The sequence below is a fragment of the Haemaphysalis longicornis genome, unplaced genomic scaffold (assembly GCF_048455015.1).
Source record: "Haemaphysalis longicornis isolate Haplotype H1 unplaced genomic scaffold, Haemaphysalis longicornis Haplotype H1 scaffold_6, whole genome shotgun sequence".
Lineage (NCBI taxonomy): Eukaryota > Metazoa > Arthropoda > Arachnida > Ixodida > Ixodidae > Haemaphysalis > Haemaphysalis longicornis.
Genome location: NW_027526407.1, coordinates 82,635,303 through 82,656,385, shown reverse-complemented (window position 1 = coordinate 82,656,385; position 21,083 = coordinate 82,635,303). Strand labels below are relative to the sequence as shown.

At 47.4% G+C, this 21,083-nt stretch overlaps 1 protein-coding gene across 1 annotated transcript in view; it reads right to left on the bottom strand.

The window, feature by feature from the left end:
- The window catches only part of LOC144143587 (ras-related and estrogen-regulated growth inhibitor-like protein), a 61,569-nt gene extending 51,431 nt beyond the window's left edge, over positions 1-10,138 (bottom strand). The window contains exons 1-2 of the mRNA XM_077675396.1: positions 9,840-10,138; positions 6,503-7,431 (exon numbers count right to left, since the gene is read on the bottom strand). Of these exons, the coding sequence (XP_077531522.1) occupies positions 6,503-6,566 (64 nt within the window). The 5' untranslated portion in view covers positions 6,567-7,431; positions 9,840-10,138. The remainder of the gene's footprint in view (positions 1-6,502; positions 7,432-9,839) is intronic.
- Positions 10,139-21,083: the final 10,945 nt, after the last annotated feature.

Sequence of the window (21,083 nt, the reverse complement as noted above, 5' to 3'; positions counted from 1 at the left end):
CTGCCTGGGCTTCTTTTTACTACCCGAAATTTTACGACCCACAAAAGGCTAACTACATACACCTACATACACTACATGAAAGAACTACATACACCTAGGAAAACGTTTCGGAGAACTAGAAATTTCACGCATCGTGTTGCTGGAGACACTGGAAGAACTGTTCGCACCCCGGCCGGCCCCAGTTTAGACAACACCAGACCTTTCCCGCTGCAAATGAGAGTTGCCTCATTCCGAAGACAGGACACGCTCGCACGTCGCGACCTACTGGTGTTCGCGTTTCGATCATGCCCCCCTGCGTCGCTAGAAAGCACAATTGCGGGGCTACGCAGAGTGCAAGCTCGCATTTTGAAAACAACGCACAGGAAGGCTTCTCTTTGCGTGTTTGAGTCGACGTAACAAAGTGACAGCCAGAGAGGCTGAGATTTGTGTCAGGGCCGAATTAACGGTTCGTGCGGCTTCCCAGAGGTTCAGTTTAAACACAAAATACCGTGTTGTAAAAGTAGCAAATACTTGCAACTGAAGCGGAAAGCTGGAGATGGTGGCAGGTAGCTAAAGCATTCATCGTGCTAGTGAACACCGAACACGAATAGGTGAATAAGATTCAAAACACAGACTATCTAGCGTGTGTTGGGTTTCTTCCTTCAGTCCTGTCCTATGTTCGCTAGCATGATGAGCTCCTTACTAAGACCTTTTTATTTCCAAAAGCATTTGCTCTCATGCTTTTGGAACAAAACCACTCCCCGTTCCTCCTCACCCCTCCCCCCCTAATTACTTAGTAACTTTTTGGAAGTGAATGCAGTCTGTCTTGCTGTCGTAGTGGATTGCAACACCTATTGGACATCAGGGTCTACTGGAAGACGATTGCTTTACACAGCATAAAAGTCCATGCTCTATATAAGCCATTTCGGTACATTAGTGAATCAACCATGAGTTCCCACAGTTGATTACATTTCGTGTTTAAAACATATTATGGGTAGGTGAACGTACAAAGTAACGGTAAAGCCATCCACTGCGACTCTTCATTGCCACAGTGTTGTTCTGAAGGCGCCAGTTCGCGGCGAAGACAACTTAAAACCCGCTACAATATATTCTCTGCCTAATCGTGGCTTCCTCAAGGACGCATGATAGAGCGAGTCCCCACTAGGAGGGCATGAGTGCTTTCCGCAAAACCGTAGCTTCTATGTCTGCCCCCCACCGGGCCGTTGTATCAGGCTCGGTTCGCGCGCTCCCGCGGGAGGCACTGAAGGGTCCAGCGACAAGGGCGGAAATCTGCGTCTTCTCAACGTCCCCCACTGAGAAGAGAGGGAGAGGGGGTGGCCAGAGGACGACTTTAACGGCCGCCGTTCCACTGCGACTTACAGGGCGTGCGCGTCGGCGACTCGTGTTACAACTGCACCGAAACACGGAAGAGATAACGCGCCCAATACTGCCACCAGTTCCCCAGTGCCCCACTGCCGTCCTTCCTATTTACTGCTTGGGTGGGAACGCGCTGAAGCTGGCTTCTTTCTTTGTTAACTTTTCTTTTTGGCGTGTACGCGGCTCTTTCGCTTCCACTAACGGCCATGACGCACCGGACTGGTCTTCTCGACCGCTACGACATGGGCCGTCTCGCTCGTGGTTGGCACCACTCTGATAAGCGTTGCCGCGTTCGTAAGGGCGCCAACGAACGTGTTGCAGGAACACCGTTGAGGAATGTAAGCGGCGTGCTCTTCCGGGCAAGCGGAACGAATGGCTGGTCGGTGCTCCGTAGGTTCTTCGTATTCAAGTACAACCACAGTGCTCGCACTGCGAGCAAAGCATTGAGGTCAAACATCAAAATAAATATAAACCAGTTTCGAGCTTTCAGTTCGTTGTACCACCAAAAATCTTACGTTTCGGGTATATTTGTGGCGATCATGAACAAAATTATTCTGGAGAAAATTTGAAGGGACGTTGATGATGCTGAAAAAAACTGGCGTGACCAAGGAATGTGTGTTCAAGAGCTAGTTGAGCGAAGTCGCGTACATTTTGTTTACTTGTGTTGATTGTTGCTCCGGAGATTTTAGGGCTGGAGGCTGCGAATGAATTTACGGTACTTTCTGTACTTTGTTCAAAAACTTGCTACGTTACCTGCGTCCTTTTAGCGAAAAGCAAAACGGCAGGGAAACATCATTTTCAAAATTAATTACCACTGCCATCTCTCAATGCGCTGTTCGTACCCATGTATTTCCAATCATGATTAGCCCTTCATAATTTCTTCGTAAATTTCTCACGAGTGCGAGTGCAGACTGATAAACAATGTAATGCTCGTAGTTTTAGGTATCAGATCAAGGTTGACCCCAATCATCACCATCGCCATCACCAATATTGTCCCATCCGCCTGGGCTTAATCTTATTGACCCTGTTGTTCATGGTTATTTTTCGTCGGGATTTCAGCCGTAGTTGATCACAAAAAAAAAGCACACCCCTACTTCGGATCCCGCACCCTACCTGCGAAGCTTCAAATGATTTTTGGCTTCAATGTCGCTAACACACCAGAAGTGCACGTGGCATTGCCCTTTCATGTGATCTCACATGCCAATATCCTGCTGCACACAACTGTAGGACACCGAAAACAGAAACTCGCCATCCACTCGGCATGCATCACCCAAATTAAGCACACCTGTGCTTCTTTAAAACCATGTCTGGGGGGCTGGGTTCAAAAAATAATTACCGACTCGTAGCGCTCTAAATAATGGACGCAAGATAGAAAAACAATGCTCAGGCTCTCAGAACACAGGACAACGTAAGCATTCTCCCCAGTGTTCAAGATGTATAATTACGGGTTCTTTCCGTGTGCATTATTTGCATTGCAGCGTAGGCATGCACTTGCGCGCTTGTGAGGATCTGAATGATAAATGTCAAAGTAGTCAATTTATGCAAAGCAGAGAATTGCGCAAACAAGAAATATTAACTGGTCACGCCATTATGTTTTGTTCCCGTGTGTGCACTGCTCGATTGCCCAAGTTTGAGCCAACCGCCGGCCCAGTTGCCTTCATGTCCTTCATCAATTCGATTTGACGTGCGCGTGTAATCGTTTTTGACCAGCTCTCGCAACCAGACAGGAATCACCGAACCGAGCCAGCAACCGACCAGCGTAGCTAGCCTCCTTTTCACAACAGTGGCTCCGACATCCGAGCACTGCCAGCTACCACACATTCGTTCACCGAGAAATTGCATCTGCGAGCACTTCATTTCCAGCTCGGCGTGACGTTCAGGTCACGCGTAATCTACTGCCCTTCGCAGCTCTTAGACCCCAGGACATCACTCTATAACGTTCGGGCGGGAAGGAAACGTCATGGTAGCGAAAAGCACCTGCGCTGCCCCGAGGGAGCAGGCGTGCGAGCCAGATGAAGAAACTCTCACCCCCCTTTCACGCAGTCCTGACAGGTGCTGTTCAAGCTCTGAGCGAGAAGCCTTTACGCACCGCGGCTCGGCGTCATTTACGAGACAACTTGACAGCGTTGGGAGGTTACGCTTTTGCAGCCGCAGGATTACATCGCTGGCCGTTGTGGATCGCGCGCTGTCAGCCTCTCGCTTTCGCCCCAGCCCCGAGCGCCTTTGTCCTGCCTGGCCCGAGAGTTGGAATAGGCGGTGGCTCGATGTCAGTTCGCCCTCGGATTTGTGTGCGCAGTCGGCACACGCAGCGCGGCGTAGTGACAGTCTATTTAGCGGCCGGACAGGTCGACACGGTGGTCCTCGCATTTATGAGAAGGAGGCGGCGATTGTGTTCTTTCGGTATGCACGTTCTTGTCTCGGGATCCGTACGGAATGCGGCGAGACAAAGCCATTGGACACTCGCTTTTGTCTCTGGACGTCCGCGACGCATTCGTGGGCTGCGGTCGTGAGATCGCCCGCGTTGAACCGTAGCGTCCGTGCGCAGTGCAACCTTGGCCAGATATAGCTCGCCCACCCGGGCTTTGTAGCAGCACGTTGGCGCTACTCACTGTAGAACCTTCATTGTGGCTGTTAAGAATATTCGACGAAGGATGAGGGCATAATTATTTTTTAGCTTGTCGCTCCTCTCTGCACACTTTGTGTGATTTCTACCCTATGATTGTGTTGACAGTGCTTTTATTCTGGTTAACAAAAGTCATTGATTTCTTGAGCTGGAAGCGAAGTGGCTTTGGCGCCGTACAGATTAGAGAGAAATCAAATGTACTCACGGGTATCCAAACAAATGCAAGAATAAAAACAAACAAAACCAGTATTCTTACGTTTATCGTCATGCCTGCTCAGTAATGCCAGACACTCAGGAATAGGACCAGGAAGCCGTAGCAGTTCGAAGAAATTTTAAAGGTTGTGGTTACATGGTAAAAAGCATAGGGTGTCGAAGTATGCGGTACCGACCTGACATACAACGAAAACCTCTCCCCTTTGTATTAAAGTTCCCCTCTTTCTCTCCTCCTGCTGTCACACAAGTTCTTCAATTGCGCCTGGAATTTAGCACACACTTACGTCTTGGTATGCTCATTCGATTTAGTACAGCTTTCAGGACCGGGATGGGAAACCGCCGCCACTGTATCCACTAAGGCTAGGCATGATCATTTATTAACGCTGGCGCTATCAAGCATCGCATCAGATCAATTTCGCGAATAACAGCGTCGCTCCACCGGGATGCACAGCGAGTGGAATATTCACACGTCCTGGCCCTCCGTTTGTCGCTGCCCTTGGAACTTCATTTTATCAGGGTTCTTATGCCCTGAGGCCGTAAGATGCTGGAATGGTCTAACAGAAATACGTGGCTGCATTGCCTTTCAAACTATCTAAATGTCACTTCTTACCAGCCAACGTCAAAGAGGTCATCGTAGCTAGCTTGTATAACCGTCAAACCTACGCGGTTTTAGATGCGTGTGGCACGCAATGAGCACAGACGTCCAAAGTCCTTCGGCACGTTCCCGCGCTGAAGGTTCAGTGGCCCGGGAGCTGTTATTGCGGGCGGCAACCTAGATTCTCTTATACGACAGCACGTCAGTACTGTACCAGGGTTTTCTTAGAGCACGTGCCAGTCTTCATTGATATCGAGTTTGAAAAGAGCGCCAGTCGTCGGGTACACATCGAGAAAAAAAGCGCACTTCTCTCCGGCGCTGCTTTAATACTGACATCACCAACGGCGTGGCGCCGAATAAGAAGGACAGCCACTATCCCATTGACCGCGTTTCCTCATCGGCCTACCTGCATGCGCGCGGCCGGTCCGGTTCTAGCCGCTGTGATTGGCCCTGCTATCCTTAATAAATGTCACCCGCGAGTGTAGGCACAAACAGCCAGGTCAGAATATAAACACACGAGTGCAGCCCTGGTGCAGCGAGAAGACAAAACATAAACATACGAGTGTAGCCTCGGGGCAGAGATAAGACCGATTGTGTCGATCACGATGCGGTAGTCAACTGAGCTCTCCCGTCTTGTATGTCTCTCCGTAGGCTTGGTATAGGGCGTCAGTTTTCGCCCTACGGGGATCGTCTTTCTTTAACCATGACACCTTGTTGGTAACGAAGCAACTCTCAGCGGGAACTTGGACAGGTTGTGTTGTTCCTGGGCACGTTCACTCATGAGTGTGGAAGTGGCGAGTCGCATGCACTCACAAAACTACGGAGCCTCGAGATTGAAAGTCATCATGTGGACCTACTGCATCGGAGTTAGAGCCTACCGAGTGTTTTATGACCGAAACAGACAAAAGCATTTCTGTACGAAATTATTGCGCAGTTCACATTTTGATGTCTACTATGCCATGCGACAGTGAAATTGAGCTGTAAATGCAAATGGGAAACGCAGAATGGGTATGCATTGTACGACCTGTTATTGGAATAATAAGCCAGTGCTATGTTGAGTTCTTTCCGAACGTATAGCCTGAAAGGCTCAGCGTAGCTACTACGCCTGCAATGTGCTTGCCTAAAACAGAAATAAACTGGGAAGTTTACACAAGGAAGGAACCACCAGGTAGTTTCCACAACCGTTCTAAAAATATCTGCGCTTCGAAGTCGAATCCGTGGCGCCTAAAGTATGCGTAGCGAAGAATGTAAATTTGCACTCCAACCATGTAGTCCCTCGCAGTGCCATATACACAGACAAGAAATACTCTTTCTCATTCTTCCTCTCGCGGGTCAATGCACGAGTGGAGATATGCAGTGACCAAAAAATAGCAAGAGAACTGAGCTCCGCTCCCCTGCACCGCGATTCTAAATCAGAATGAGAAACACAGCGATGAAAGCGATAAACAGAAAACGTGCATCTCGCTTTCCAGGTCCTGCTCAGGCTCTATTCTGCATGTAAATAAAGTCAGCGGGCGGTACATGTTCAGCTACATCAGCCCTTCGAAACTCCTAAACAAGAACAATAGTTTCATTTTCTTTCTTCCCGCAAAGCGGAAGAACATCGAAGGTCAAAAGGGCGAAAGGCGGAACGCCGCCCTCCACCCGGGCAAGAACCACACATGGCTGAACCGGAAGAAGCCGTAAAAATAGAAAACAAAATTCTTGAGACTCACCGGACTTTCCAGCCCGGGGACCGCCGAGGACAGCCACCTTGATGCGGTTGGCGCGGTTTGTCATCGCGATGGTGTCCGGGACCTCAGATGCCTGGTGCACAAAGCGTGTCCGGCTTGCTCGTAACCGCACCGACGTCGACGACCTCCCACTCAGCAGTGACCAGTCATTCTCGCGAGAGAACCCGCGCGACTCGAGGTTGGCGTTGGGTGTGAACTGGCGACGAGCTCTTCACCGACCTCCTGGCCGCCGATAACACAAACACACCCACTCACGTGTCACAAACGGCGCTGCAGGCCAGTCAAACAGATCCGCCAACGGCCAACGGCCCCGAGGCTACTCACGGCGAGAGAAAAGAAAACGAAGCTTGCGCAGTGGCCGCTTTCGCGCTTGCGTTTTCACGCCTCTCTATTGGCCCTCGGGTGGTTCTCCTGACCTTCTCCCGGCCGCCAAGGAGCGAGTGAACGGCACAGCCGCCGAGAAGGGAGCGAACGGCACAGATGATCCAGATGCAGCGTGGCTTGGGTGCAGCCGGGACTCTCGTTCGGCCGCTCTCGCAAAACGGGCGGCCCAGAAGCAGACGATCGCAAGAAGGCCGGCCCTGTAGACGCTCTGCCGACTGGCTTGCTTTCCTTACTTTTGCCGCTGCTGTTCTGGAGGGTTCTCCAGGGGGTTCGGGCAGCTGCCGAACGTCCTTGTTGTGCTTCGAATCTTCTTCTCTCTCGGCGCACTTCGAAATTTCCCGGTGGAACGGGACGCCGGGTGACGTTTTTCGTCGCGGAATGGGGTTACTGGTCCTGCTTGAACGCCACGCAGCTTCCCCGTACCTTATGCGCGTCTGGCGCTGTCGCGAGCCCTTCTGTGTTCCTCCTCTTGAGACGCTTCTCTCCCTCGTGGATGATCCAGACAGCTTGTCTGCCTTCTAGAGGGCCTGGAAAAGTGGAAATTTAAAATAGGCCGTTGAAAAAACATAAGCCATGTGCAAACAACACTGAAGAACTGCGGCCGAACAGTCTGAACCTATTAATCAGTACCGCAACAAGGAGTAAGAACGTTGTAGGGGACACCTACACGAATAAAGGGTTATCCAGCAGGAATTATAATAGCTTAGAACGCCAATTAACACCGCGGTGTGCATGATCAGGGCACACGCGCGTCGCTTGGCGGCGTGGGGCCAGGATTGCACATTCTCTTTTGTGGCAAGGAATCTACTGAGATAACATAAAATATGGACGCTATCTAGTTCTGAAATAGACAACCGAATGGTCACCGAAGCATATACTGGTGCCTAAAATTTGTAATAAAGGACTCCAGGCTTTAGAGAGGGCCCGAAGTTTCTTGGGCACAAAACTTAACTGAGTCCTTTTAATGTGAAGTACAAATTCAGCTGTATTCGCTAGACACGAAGAAAAAGAGACCATGCCTAGCAACGTTTTTTGTGAAAAGTTTGAAATGGTTGCCAGACTTGCATATCCCAATCCGGCATTGCGGCCTGCATGAAACTGTCAAAGTCAAAGGCACTGAATCTACATGTTTTGACTACGTATAAAAATTGCCTAAAACGCGTCACTTTTTTGTATGAACAATGAAACTGAGAAAGAAGTGGCTGTGTCTTCAAGATAATTGTATTCCACAAAGAAGTGAGGCACATTAGAAAGGCTCTATGAAGACTAAATTTATTGGACGGTCGCACAAATATATGTTTTGCCCGAAAAATCTAGGTGGATTTATTTTATGTAACATCACTTTCCTGTTAAATTATTCACGTGTATTGGGATAATAGTTTTGAAAACATAGTTTATATCCATGATTGACAATTATAACCTTGCACGTTTTGTACATCGGGTATATTTAAGACGAGTCGCACGAGTGGCCTCGGGCAGTGCTGGTCATATAAACACAGTGAAGTGAACGCTTGAAACAAGACAAACTAAACATAATAAAATGAGTAAAAGCCACTAAAAGACCATTGAATGCGAAATTTCTTCCCGCCTGTGTGCTTATGCAGTGTAAAACAATTTCAATCACATTCAAAACAATATTTCCGCGTTCCGGGGACAGGCGTTATTTAGATAGCTAGCAGCCTGTTTTTTTTTTTTTTTTTTCTTCAAGAACGAGGAAGTCCGTCGTTGATAGCCGAACTTGACGAACTTCAGACATTTCTCAAGAATGTGTTGGCGCACAGTTTCGACCACGGCTTACCGACCGACCCCGCCTGAATAAGAAAACCCCTTGGAGTCAGGGAGAAATAGGGAAACGTAGAAATGTGCTTTAAAAAAGACAGGTTTACAAAAAAAAAAAAAAAAAACAAGATGTTTTAGACTTATAGACGGAAGTGCGATTGATAACTTTACCGCTAGGAGCATTTCCGAATATTCCCGCTGCCCCGAAAAAGAAGGTCTTGCGCCCCCCCCCCCCTCCCCCCCTAAAAAAAGCCTTATCGTCCGTTCTCTACGTGTCCTTTCCTCTCAAGTACCAAATCCAGCCACTTAGTTTACGAAGCACTCACGGCTACGATGATTGCAAGGCGAGGCAAGCACGATGGATGGATGGTATTATACTCAGCATCGTCTTCATTGGCGCCTATTCCCAGCACTTGCAGTAGTAATTCTGAATTGTCGATTCCGGTTGTATCCAATTCAAAAAAGATAAGTAATCGATAATGCGACAAGCAAAATGCAGACTGTAAACAAACACATTCAACGAGGAATTTCAAATTGTTCGATATCAGCTATAACCCGACATGTCGAAGTTCGACATACGCGCGCATGTCACGTGCGGTTGTCACGAGGGGTACCACCGTCGAAAATTTGTTTAAATACAATAAGCGAAGTGCACAATGTCCAAAAATATATCCATGCAGGATATTAGACCTGTTCGCTACCAGGAATAAGTCGACATGTCGAAGTTCGATACACGCGCGCACGTCACGTGCTGTTGTCACACGGCGTACCACACTAAAAATTCGTTTGAAGTAATTCATATTACCACGCGAAAAAAGAGAACGCGTCGAAATGTATTCAAAGCGGACGTTCACCTTGTTCGATATCTGCAGTAGCTCGACATGTCGCAGTTCCATAGGTGCACTTATGACAGTACGCGCACGCAAGTCAAATACCCAGCCTACCCAGCCCGTATGCTCGGCCGACAGTCACAGCTGAGTCGCAATACAGTACGTGCAATAGACAGTGTGCACTAAGATATCAAAGGAGGACCTTGATATGGCTCAATCTCTGCAACAACTCCACATGTCGAAGTTCTATACACGCGCCCGTGACAGTACGTGTACACCCATCAAATATCCAGCCCACCCAGCCCGATTTTACGAGCGACACTCACAGCTGAGTCCAGGTGCAATCACCTTCGAGACGTCGTCCTCTCCGACGCCAGGTGTCGGTGTCCTCCGAGCACGGTAGACAAGGAGCAGGCTTCGTCGACGCGCAACCGACCGGCCTGCGACTGACCGTGTCCCCGGCGCGCGTGTGCGTGCGTGTGTGCGTGCGTGCTACGACGACCAACGTGCGCTGCTCTCGTGAGTAGGTTCTCGTTCGAGCGGCGACCGTCCGCCGACTGACTGACCGCGGCGTTCGAGCCTCATCGCGGCGGACGCTCTCTCTCCGGCGGCCGCCGAAACCGGCTCCTTCCTCGAGCCCCTACTCCAGCGGCTTCGCTGAGACTATCTCCCTCTCTCTCTCTTCTTACCTTCTTCGGTTGGCGTAACTTTTTGTTGTCGTGTGCGACGCCGCCGCATGGTTGCGTGGTTCACCCCCTCGTGTACTAGGGGGAGACCCGGCCTGCCGGAGCCGCCGTGGCCGCGACAGACTGTCGCCGCGGTCCTTCTGCGCCTGATTCGGCCAAGCAAACGAGACTTGCGCTATTGCGGCGACATATTTTTGCACGGTAGAGGACGGCGAAATGCGCGTCTAACCCTGAGTCGGCGGGTGACTGCGCTGCGCATGGGCTTGAATCGTTACCCTAGCTCTTTGTAAACGTAACGTCTATAGCACGACGCATATATACCGCTGGAAGTTCTCTTGTGAATACGCACCATGGAGGTCGACACGCAAATGGTATATTGGCTTCGGGCTGCGTCCATGCAAGTGATACACGGAACACCTTCTGCCCACCTTTCCCTATGCAAAACACCTCGCCAGTTTTCTTGGATTGTTTAGTTGCTCAGGTTCGAGTACTCTGGGATTTCTTTCACCAGATGTGAGAAACACCTGCCCTTTGAGCATGGTGGCCACTGTGAAAGTTAGAAGAAAGATTGGTGCGCCATTATTCTCGCTAGTGAGCAGCCCCATCGTTTAGCTGCGTAGAAAGACCGGATGAGAAGGGGTGAAAATATATGGTGTTGATGATATTGTGCTGTCATAACTTGACGCAGTGAAAATTGAGCCAGTTATATTTCCGGGGACCAAACGACAAAAGGTTTTCTCAACTGAAATTTCGCTACACGTGATTCTGCACAAAACACTGTGTTGCAGGAGTCCAAATTCTAGTGGACAAAGTAAATGGGAATTGTAATGTCCGTTATCACAACTTGATAACATTTGGATCGTAGAAAAATTATGCTGTTGACGCTTGTTCCAGTGCACTAAGCAATATGTTTTTTTTCTAAAGTGGCCGTACATGTTATATAAGGCCCTGGTTCCTCCATCTACGCACCAATTTCGAACTGACAGAATAGCCTCTTGATAGATGTATAACGCTTTCCTAAGGGTGTTGCCGGAGTAGAGTTTGTATTTTAATTTCGATACCTGCGCGCAATATTCAACGGGTTCCTTATTCTTGAAGTCTTAAGGTACGGCTCAGTAACCTCAAGCCATGCCCCATTTGTAGATGATGATTTTCACCGCATGCTTAGCCGGCTGCTTCCAAGCGGCAAACTTTAACCACACGATTCGCATTCCTAAATAAAAGTTTCAAGCTAACAATGAGCATGTCGTAGTGACCGAAGAAGTATAGGACGATATGCATCCTTTTCAATACAGGTTCATTGAACCAACAGTGTTTGTGAACAAAAGTTCGTTCAACTGAACTGTATATCCATTTAGTGCATTGCCGTATCGGCGTGGAATTTCAGAAATTCTCCCCGAAGCGCAGTTGGCGATGTGCATAGATTGCGCCAGCACTTGGCTCACTCGTTTCGCGCACGATAGACTGGAAACAGCAGGTGACGCGACTAGGTCGCGTATTCGTGTACCAAAAGCACCCCCCACGGTAACCATCCGCATGCGCAAATCCTCGTGGCGATCAATGCGGTTGCAACGGCCGCGCAAATTCCAATCTTTCTTTACCATCTCTGCACCACGTCCTTGTAGACAGAAGATCGCCTCTTACGGAGCCTAATACGACAGCGTGAACCGTAAGTCGAGAACACGCTTCCCGAAAACCCTTTCCTCGCTTTTTCCTTTGACGACGCGATTCTTCTCTTTCCTGCGTGCTAGCCCGAGAAAAGACTTCGCCATGAAGCTCAAGGGCCGTGCACGTCCACTGCGCGATCACCATCATCCAATATCTCGGCCCGCAGACTATGAAGTAGCTGTGCTTAATCTGCTATGCACACGCGTTGCTATCGAGAGGCCGTAAAACAGACAGGAAAGAAAGGCAGATCCTTCTTTTTTTTTTCATGGTACCAGCGTTGCGAGAAAACGTGACCTTGTTTTGTCTCATGTTCCTCGCTGCGTTCTTTTTTGTTGGCAGTGGCAATTCGTTTCGTTCTGTCAGAGGCGTTGTCACGCAAGCTGCGCGTCGAGGTGTGTATTGCCCAAGCGACAATTCTGCCAGTGGGGTAAACGTCGATCTGCCCTACAAACCTTCTCGAACACCTCACTTTCTTTCTGCCTAATGAATGTGTGTCCTAACACCTAGCTCTCTGAATGTCGCTGTGTTTCGGCCTGAAGGCGTCAATTCTGCTTGCATTTACATCAAAGTGATGGCACGCCATAAACGCTGGTGCGTATGTCTTCTGGGGCTTGCAAAACTGGCGCCAATGATTCGGAAGAGGTTCGGAGACACCAGTTCGAGCAGCCGAACTCCTACCCTGGGTTTATCTTCCGTTTGAACGTACACTCGTGGTGATCCTTCGAAAACGCAACTTATGCCACACGATTCCTAGAGTAACTGGCAGCACCTGTTTTAATTGCTACGTAGATTCATTGCTTTGTCATGTATTGTTGTGTAGAGTCACGGAGAAAACAGGTCTGTCCGTTTGTTACTCTACATGTGTCAAGGTGTTACCGTGAAAAAACATTTTACGGTTATCAGTTTGCACACACTGGCAAACGGAAGATGTCGAATAAATGCTTAGGCCGCTCTGCTATACACGCTACCTCTATAAATTGGGCTTCTATAGCAGATCTAACTAACCACGAAACTAACGACATAAAATAATTGAATCAATACAGAACACAGCGCAATGCCAAATATAAGCACCAATATCTTAAACTACGCTCTAGTGTCCCCAAGTTATCGAATGCATTCATTGGGTTCAGGTGATCGTCCGAGGTCTCGATGAATGTCGAAAATGTCCCGATTGATAACCTCAAGCAACGGAGATTTAGCACACTTTTGCTTGTTCTGGGATCCGGAAACGAAATTGTGGGAGTGAACGCCTTTCCAGCTTTTGCGACTGCATCACAGCAGGTATTGCATCATTTTTGGCGTTCAAATTTCCAGCACCCCTTTCTGTATAGTTTCTCTGTAACGCTAAGCGTAGGCCGAGGACATAACCGCATAGGAAGATTCGGGAGAGATGGAATAACGTTTTTCCATCTCAAGCTATGTCGTAACGGTACTTTTACTGGTGAACCCGAATAATGTTTGGTAACAAATTGATATACTTGGTCCTTTTCTGGCGAGGTCATACGATGGGCCTCAGCGCAAGCTAATGATGCGCGAAAAGCAACGAAGCTCTCATCTGTAGTTTGGTAGCGGTTCTGCCACCAATATCTGTAGTTCGGTGGCGGTTCGCGTTCCCTGCTTCGAGTTCAGCACACCGCATGCGGGTCTCGCACGCATTCAGAAAGAAAGAAAACTTTCAACAAGCCGGGCAGGACCGTCAGGTTAGCAGCCCCTCTTGCAACGCCGGATGTTGAGGAAAATTATAAGGTTATCCTCCATACACACACACGAATGTACCAGCACACACTCCCACATGGAATGTACACGCAAACTCATGCGAAACAATCATTCATAATTGAGAGGTTTGGCAATGCCCTTTTGTGTCTGCTTTTCCGGCAAATAATAATCAGCGATGTTGTAGAGCGACGTCAATTTCTTGATGCTTTCAACGGTAAAGAATTTTACGCAAAGAGATGCTGGTAGTGGGGGGCAGGCCGAAAGGAGCAAGGTTACAGTGTTTGGCGAGATTTTACGTCCAGTCGGTGTATTGGAGGTCCTTGCAAACTGCACAAGTCGGGCATTTAGTCCTGCGGTGGACACAAACCGAATGATGAAAATGATGATGATGATGGTGAGTATGTTGTCGATGACGAAGGAGGAACTACTGGTAGTGATGATGACGACGAGAACAATGCTGATAATGAGACAATTACGTGTGTTCTGGACTGTGCCCCACATGGCTGGTGTGTCAATCTGTAAGCTGCGCAAAATAAGTTGGCACAAGCCCATCCCAATCATAAAATGTCTGCCCCAAGAACGAAGAACGGGGGCCAGTTGAGTATAATGCGAGGCAGCACAGCACAGGCTAAATGTATGTACCGATCGGGGGTCTTGCTTGCGTTGACCCATGGCAAACCTAAAGAGTAATTCGCGACTCAAAGATGCGAGAGACGGCCCGTCTCGCAAGCCTGCATCATTCGCGCAGCGAATGCGGAAATTGTCGAGCCCTCTTCCCCCAAAAGGACAACAAAATTGACGGCTTCAGGACACGGCCGTCATCGACACCCAGCATATCAGTTGTGACGAGGCAAACAAGAAGCAACTGCATTACGCTTCCCCACGCCCGTCTGCCCGACCTTTCCCTCAGGCGAAAACGCAGTCAACCTCACTCGAAGAGCTTGTGTGTGGTCGTGGCACAAGAAAGGCCGGGAGCGGGAAAAAGAAAACGAGAGAGTAAAGCCTGCGCCCTCGTGACCGTAACGGCCAGCGTTATGCAAGAGAAACGCCGCTACCGCTAAGCCTGCGCCGCAGCGGACGAGGCCAAACGCGCCGTCGACCAGGAACGGAGAAGAGGGACGCTAATGAGCGTCACACTGCCTCGAGGCGCTATTTTTAACACCTCGGAGGCGGGGCGCAATGATTTGCGCGCCTGACCCTGAACCTATGGGCCACGTAACGGGCCGCCACGGTCACACAGCGCGCGTCTTCAAGGGCCAGACACATTGGCCCGTTTTGAGTGACAGCGTGAAAACGGGCGTCGTTTCACCCTTCGCGATCCGGCTGCGCTCACGGGACGGACAGTCGAGCCAAGGCGATCCGTTTTTCAAATCGAGGCGTTAGATGCTGCAGGCATAGTTATGTGAATTCGGATTTTGACGTCATAAAAGGCGCCATTGCGAGGTCCTGCGCGTTTCGCCTTATTTGAATGTGTTATTCATTGACTACCTGAGAACAAGAGAGAGAGAGAGAGAGAGAGAGAGAGAGAGAGTAGGAGAGATATAATGTAGGAGAGATCCTTACCAAAACCTGTATTTTGGCGGCAATTCTTTAAACTTACAAACTGTAGTGGAAGGGACAAAAGAATCCCGTAGGAGGAGGCGCAGTAAATGAGAAAGCAGAAGAAAAGGAGATATTTGAGCGCGAAGGAAATGGAAATGCTGGAAGCCCAATTTGGTCCCGGCACACGAGTAAACACAACTACATTTTTAAAAAGTTGTCCTTTCCCTTATATTTTCACGATAACACCAATGTCATCTTAGAAGGTAAAGAATAAAGGCTGGAGGACTTTAGAATCCTGGGACTCGCAAGGCCAAAGGCCGAGAATCTCGGAGTTCAAAGTGGGTCGCGAGCCGCTGAATTAAATCACTGTAGGGGTTAAGTTGGCGTGCGCATTCGTTTGCTCGCAGTGCGGCCGGTTTTTGTGTATACCTGTTGCGCAAAAAAGTAGTAAATGCGAACGACAACATCTCACCGGCTGTAATCCCTCAAACATCAACCGTTTCCTGAAAAGTGTCTATTAGTGATATCGTGAGCAGGCGAAAGCTTTGTACAGGCGGGAGCAACACGTTTACATAGACATCAATGCAATGGTTTGCCCATTTCTACGTCAAACCGCTTTGAAACGTAAAAAAGCTGCTGGTATCGCTTTAGTTACGTCCTAATGTCGAATTGACTAATTCTACTGGCAACATGTGTTTTCTCCTAAACTATACGGCCTTTTCAAGAATATTTTTCTGCTGCTGTTAACTTTGAGCATAAATTAACTATACCTGGTCATCAGGACAAACGAACTGTGAAGAGCGTCAAAACCATGATGAAGGGTTGGCAAGCAATGTCCATGCTGAAACCCTGTTTCTGTGCTAGTATACTGTTCAAATACAGTCTGGGGAGCCATTGACAGCTTTCTTCTGCCGCCACATGAAGATAAGAAAGAAATATTCCTTCAGCTACCCTAAATTGATTCAGACGGTGTAATTGTCACAAGAAACAACTTTGTCAATTTCAACAGAGAAAGAAAGTAATTTTAAGGAATGGACCGAAAACAAAGAGACATCGTCCTGGTCATACTGGCTCGTGCAGGGACAAGTACAAATCTAGATGCAGTAAACTTTTTCCTCTGGTTATTCTGGTAACAGTTGATGCTTTCGGGTTGTGAAAACGATTCCACAACAACAGGTAACTGTTTTCTATGTAGCTTGTTCGCCATAGCGCTGACAAAGAGGTAAACATGCAAACACATATTTCTACTTCGAATAAATTGAGAAATAGTCAATAAATTTTTATATCAATGTTCACGTTGATGAGTAACCCAGTAAGCTAGGATAGGAATAAATAGGTGAGCTTTCTTGGCCATTCAATTGCTACTGTATCCTTTTCATTGCCTGTATGGGAAACCTAAATATACCTCCTTGAAGATCCTACCATGGCCTTTTATGAAATATTGCGCTAAAATCCAAGCGCAGTATTCTAGCTATTATTTTATCCAGTTCGTCCGCAGTTTCTTGCTTCTATTTACATCTTTTTATTGACGTATCTGCGCTGTAAGGCAGTAATTTTTTGCATTTATTTTGCCTCACATGCAGCATTTAGTTTGCTTAATATGCGGGATTTAGTTTGCTTCAAGTATATCGCTTAATTTTTCTCTACGCTATAGCTTTCTGTAAAGATAAGCACGTCGCAAAAAAGGTAACAATACGCCTTGAATAAGGTGGATTGACATGACATGTATATATATATATATATATATATATATTGAATTTGGCCAAGTGGATAGCAATATAACAAACGTGGAAACCATAATTAAGAAAAATGGGGTAATATACACATTTCGGTTGAATTTTCGGTTAGGTACGCCCCAGTCTAAAGCACATTGCAGAGAAAATGACTTTTATTATGTATCCACGAACTAAGATATTTATACAAAACTGCCTCTGCTTATAAAATGCTAACTTCAGGTTGTTTAAATACGTCGTGGTCTCGAGGCTGCTCTCGGGGCGGAGATGTTATTACACCCACCCATGGAAGCTTGAGTTTCGGTGCGGTTGATCCGGTCTTATTTCAGGACGGTGCAGTAAACGAGTCAAATCGATGTTACCTAGTGCTGCTATTTGGCAAGAAGAAATTAAACGGTAATATTTTTAGGCGCCTTTCTAACAATTTATATTGGACAGAGCACCTACAAGAATCAGCTCATTTTTTTATAGTCCAGTTTTCACAGTTGTATCATTCTTTCCTCCAATGCCACTAAATGCTTTGGAACCACAACTATATCCGCAAGAACAAAGATGCAAAAATAAAACATTGTGTTAAAGTCCACAGGCAGTTAGGAAAGGTCCTCTTTATTGCGAGGCTGATGAGGCTGTTTTGTAGCGTAAGCTACACAAGCCGCGGTTGAGCAGTTTCGCGTGGGCCGTGAAGGGCCGTTCTGCGAAGGAGCGAGGAGCATTGGATTGGTTTGGTTTGGATCGGATCGGGTTGGCTTGGCTTGGATTAGATTGGATTGGATTGAATTTGGTTTGGATTGGATTGGATTAAATTCGATTGTGTTTGATTGAAATCCAATCCATTTGGAGTACGGGTGTGTAGAGAATTACGCCTGCACATTCGATGGTCTGCGCATGCCAGAGAAGTGACGTCATAGCCGCGGCATACCCACTGGCGCCGGAGCGTGCCTAACTGTGCGCCTCCGTTGCGCAGTAGCCAAGTCTGACGCTGCGCCGGAGCCGCTTGATAGCCGTTTCGCGTGGCTCCTGGAGAGCCATGCTGCGGGAGGAGCCATGCACGAGGAGCAGTGACTGAACTGGACTGAACGGGATTGGAATGGATTGGATTGGTTTGAAAATCGTGTCAGCAACAGTAAGCATGATAATCAGCTAATCCTAGACAACCAGGAAACCTGAGAATAACCAGCTGAACCTTAGCTCACGCTACGTATATCCTGGCAAAGCCGAGCTAAGCTACTGCTATTTTTTTTCGGTCTGCCACCATTTTATGAACAATAAAAAGGTGAGCGCCCTTAAGATGGCACGACCACTCCGCGATTGGCATTCAATGTACAATTTGCTCAATGACTCATGCCAGCAGCACAGGCCGACGCTGCAGTCGCCTGTGACCATGGACGTCGACACAAGGAATGCTTGGTTGCGTAAAAACCAAACAATGGTTTTCAATGAATTTTTTACGTGTACGCCGATTAGCATAGGATCTAGTGCATGCGGGGCCGTCCCGAGCCATGCTGTGCTTGCATTCATCACAAGTGCTGGCGAATCGCAAGCGCCCTTGGAACAAATCACTTGACTTTGGCGTCTGCACAGCAAACTTTTCTGCAACAATATTTCTGTTGCTGTTCTCGAGAAGGCTCGGTTGTGTCGAAATAGTAGAATATTGCGGCAGTGTCGCGGAGATGCTTTGGAGTATCTGTACTAGAGTATCGAAATACATTTAAAATGTACTTTTGTCTCAGTAGTGAAGTACTTTTACAGCGTATCGAATACATCCCGTACTCTGGGACGTATATCTGGTTACATTTATGGCGCCATTCTATCGCCCATTGCTGCGTGCTGCGGGCCTCAGACGAAGCAGCGAGAGCTTTGAATTTCGAAAGCTCGCTCTTGAAGGTATACAGAAGCTTACGGAGTGCACCATGAGAACTCATGCGACGAGCTGTCATCAGCTAAGATGAACCACTGCTTCAACGACTTCGAAGATGAAGACTTCCCGACAACAGGATGGTAATTACTAATTGCAGACACATCTTCGAGCGGAAGTCTCTCGATACCTCGACGATCCGAGAAACGAGTTCGCCATGCTACAGGCCTTTCCAGCACTGAAGGTGGAGTTTGTTCGATGTGACGCAAACTTTTTGTCATTTGGAGAGTGAGAGACTGACTCTTATATTCTGAGTCCTTCTTCTGCTCGAGCCTGCACTGGGGTAGATTCTTGAAACCGATTTGCTCATGCATAAGCATTGCACAATCCTCCATTCTGCCGAGTGCAGGGAGCGAATGGAGTGGAGAAGAGACTCAGAATATGGCTTTTAGTCTCGTGCTCAGAACATATCGATGTTGTCTGGAAGAAAGATTGTTTGAAAAGTCGCCGTTGCTGAGGTGCACCTAATGTTGTTTTCTTAAGGGGCGGGTGAAGTTATGTAATTCCTTTGAAGATTGAAATGCATTAGTGACTCAACTTTGTGCATTTATTTGTTTTGAAATACATAAAGCTTCATTAAAATGTATTTTAAAACAAGACGTAACCAAAATAACAAATTACTTCGTATCTGTATGTTTTATCTGTTTTCAGGAATAATTTTTTTCTGTGCCTGAAAAAGCATCTCTGCAATAACCCGTTTCATCCAACATAACTGTGTCTTAGTATCTGTATTTTAAGAGGCAAACACATGTATGGCGACACTTTTATTCCAGAATACATTTCGAAGCAGCTCGGCCCAGCCCTGTTCTCCTTGAACAAGTGACAGAACTTCTAGGGCCATCGCCTTTTTCTAGCATTTGCGTGCGACTTGGTCCATGACGATGCAGTTGCGCGAGTACGCAGGTTCCGAAGTTTTACCGCTCTAGATAGTCGTGCGACGATTTCAACAGCGTCTGACGAAAAGTAGATCGTAGGGTGTTGCATGGAACAGCAGATGGCGTCGAGGTATTAGTGTGCGTTCTGAGGGGCGCAGTTTCGATTATCAAACAACTCTTGCGGTTATCGTGTGCTGTGCTTTATAGGGTGTCAGCGCGGACAAGTTCCGCGATCTCATAGAGCCCGATCTCGTGGAGCCAGTGTTGCGAATCAACGCGTCTCTACCCTGTTCGCGAGTGCTACAAGTCGGTGCAGTGTATTAAAGTACTCCTGCGCTGTCTAATGTGAAATTAGCGGCTGACAAATTTCACGTCTGTTCAAGTGGGGAATGAAGCTGTCATTATATATCAAACACTGGAGGATCTGCGATCGGGAAAGTTTGATTTTATTTTTCTTTGGGCTAAAATAACGCAAAACAAAACGTCGTCGTTTAAAAGGACACGAAAGATGGAGCTTGTGCCAAAAAGGGGTATGGCTCAGAAGCCCAAGTCCACTGGCATAATTAAAATTTGTAGGGGGTGTGAAAAGCAAGTGTACCCCGGAAAATTGCAGAATCAGAAGCGGAAGAAAATTGATTTTAAGAGGCTTAGACTTAAGATGCAATAAATAAGCAGCTGCAGAGTCATGACAATTTTATTAGCATTGAATAGATAGACTGGATACATGTGAAAACAGAAAGGCTTCTGAAAGCGTATTGAGCAGTGTGCAGATGGAGAGGTTTGTATTATTTTCAATATTTATAATGTGTCCCTCTTAACCGTTTTCTAAAAGGTATATATTTGTTTCATATGTCTACCAAATAAGCAGAATAAAGTTTTGTACCCCTCGGCTAACGAAGACGAGCTTAAGCTTGTTTTCAAGCATTTTGATAGCCACAATGAAACGGATGCTCAAAATAGGGGGCAATTTCTCGCTAATATTTCCACAGAATAACCAGCAACGGAAGACTTAATGGCAAAGCTTTCCAAACCTGAAATAAATTCAAACTTCTGGCCAAAAAAGATAATTTGCTGTTTAATAAGGAAGTACTAAGTTTACAGTCAATGTCCAAGTGGGTGCCACAAAAAACGTCTAGGCATTAGGCTTATACATAAAGGACAAATCTAACAAACCCGGCCATTCTTAGACACAAGTATGTCGACGCGCACGATTTGAACTTGTCCACGCAGGTAGTGCAATCATAGAAACATCTATGTGTCATTTACTTTGTCTTCAGCAAAAAAATCGTGTTCTGATTTGAGGTGGTCGTCGTAAAATGTAAGATTGCTAAACAGACGTCCAACAAATACAACAAAATTACACAGGAGCTGTGTTACCAAACGCAAACATACAGTAAATTTTTCTGTGAGCACATACTTCAATTTTGTACGTCAC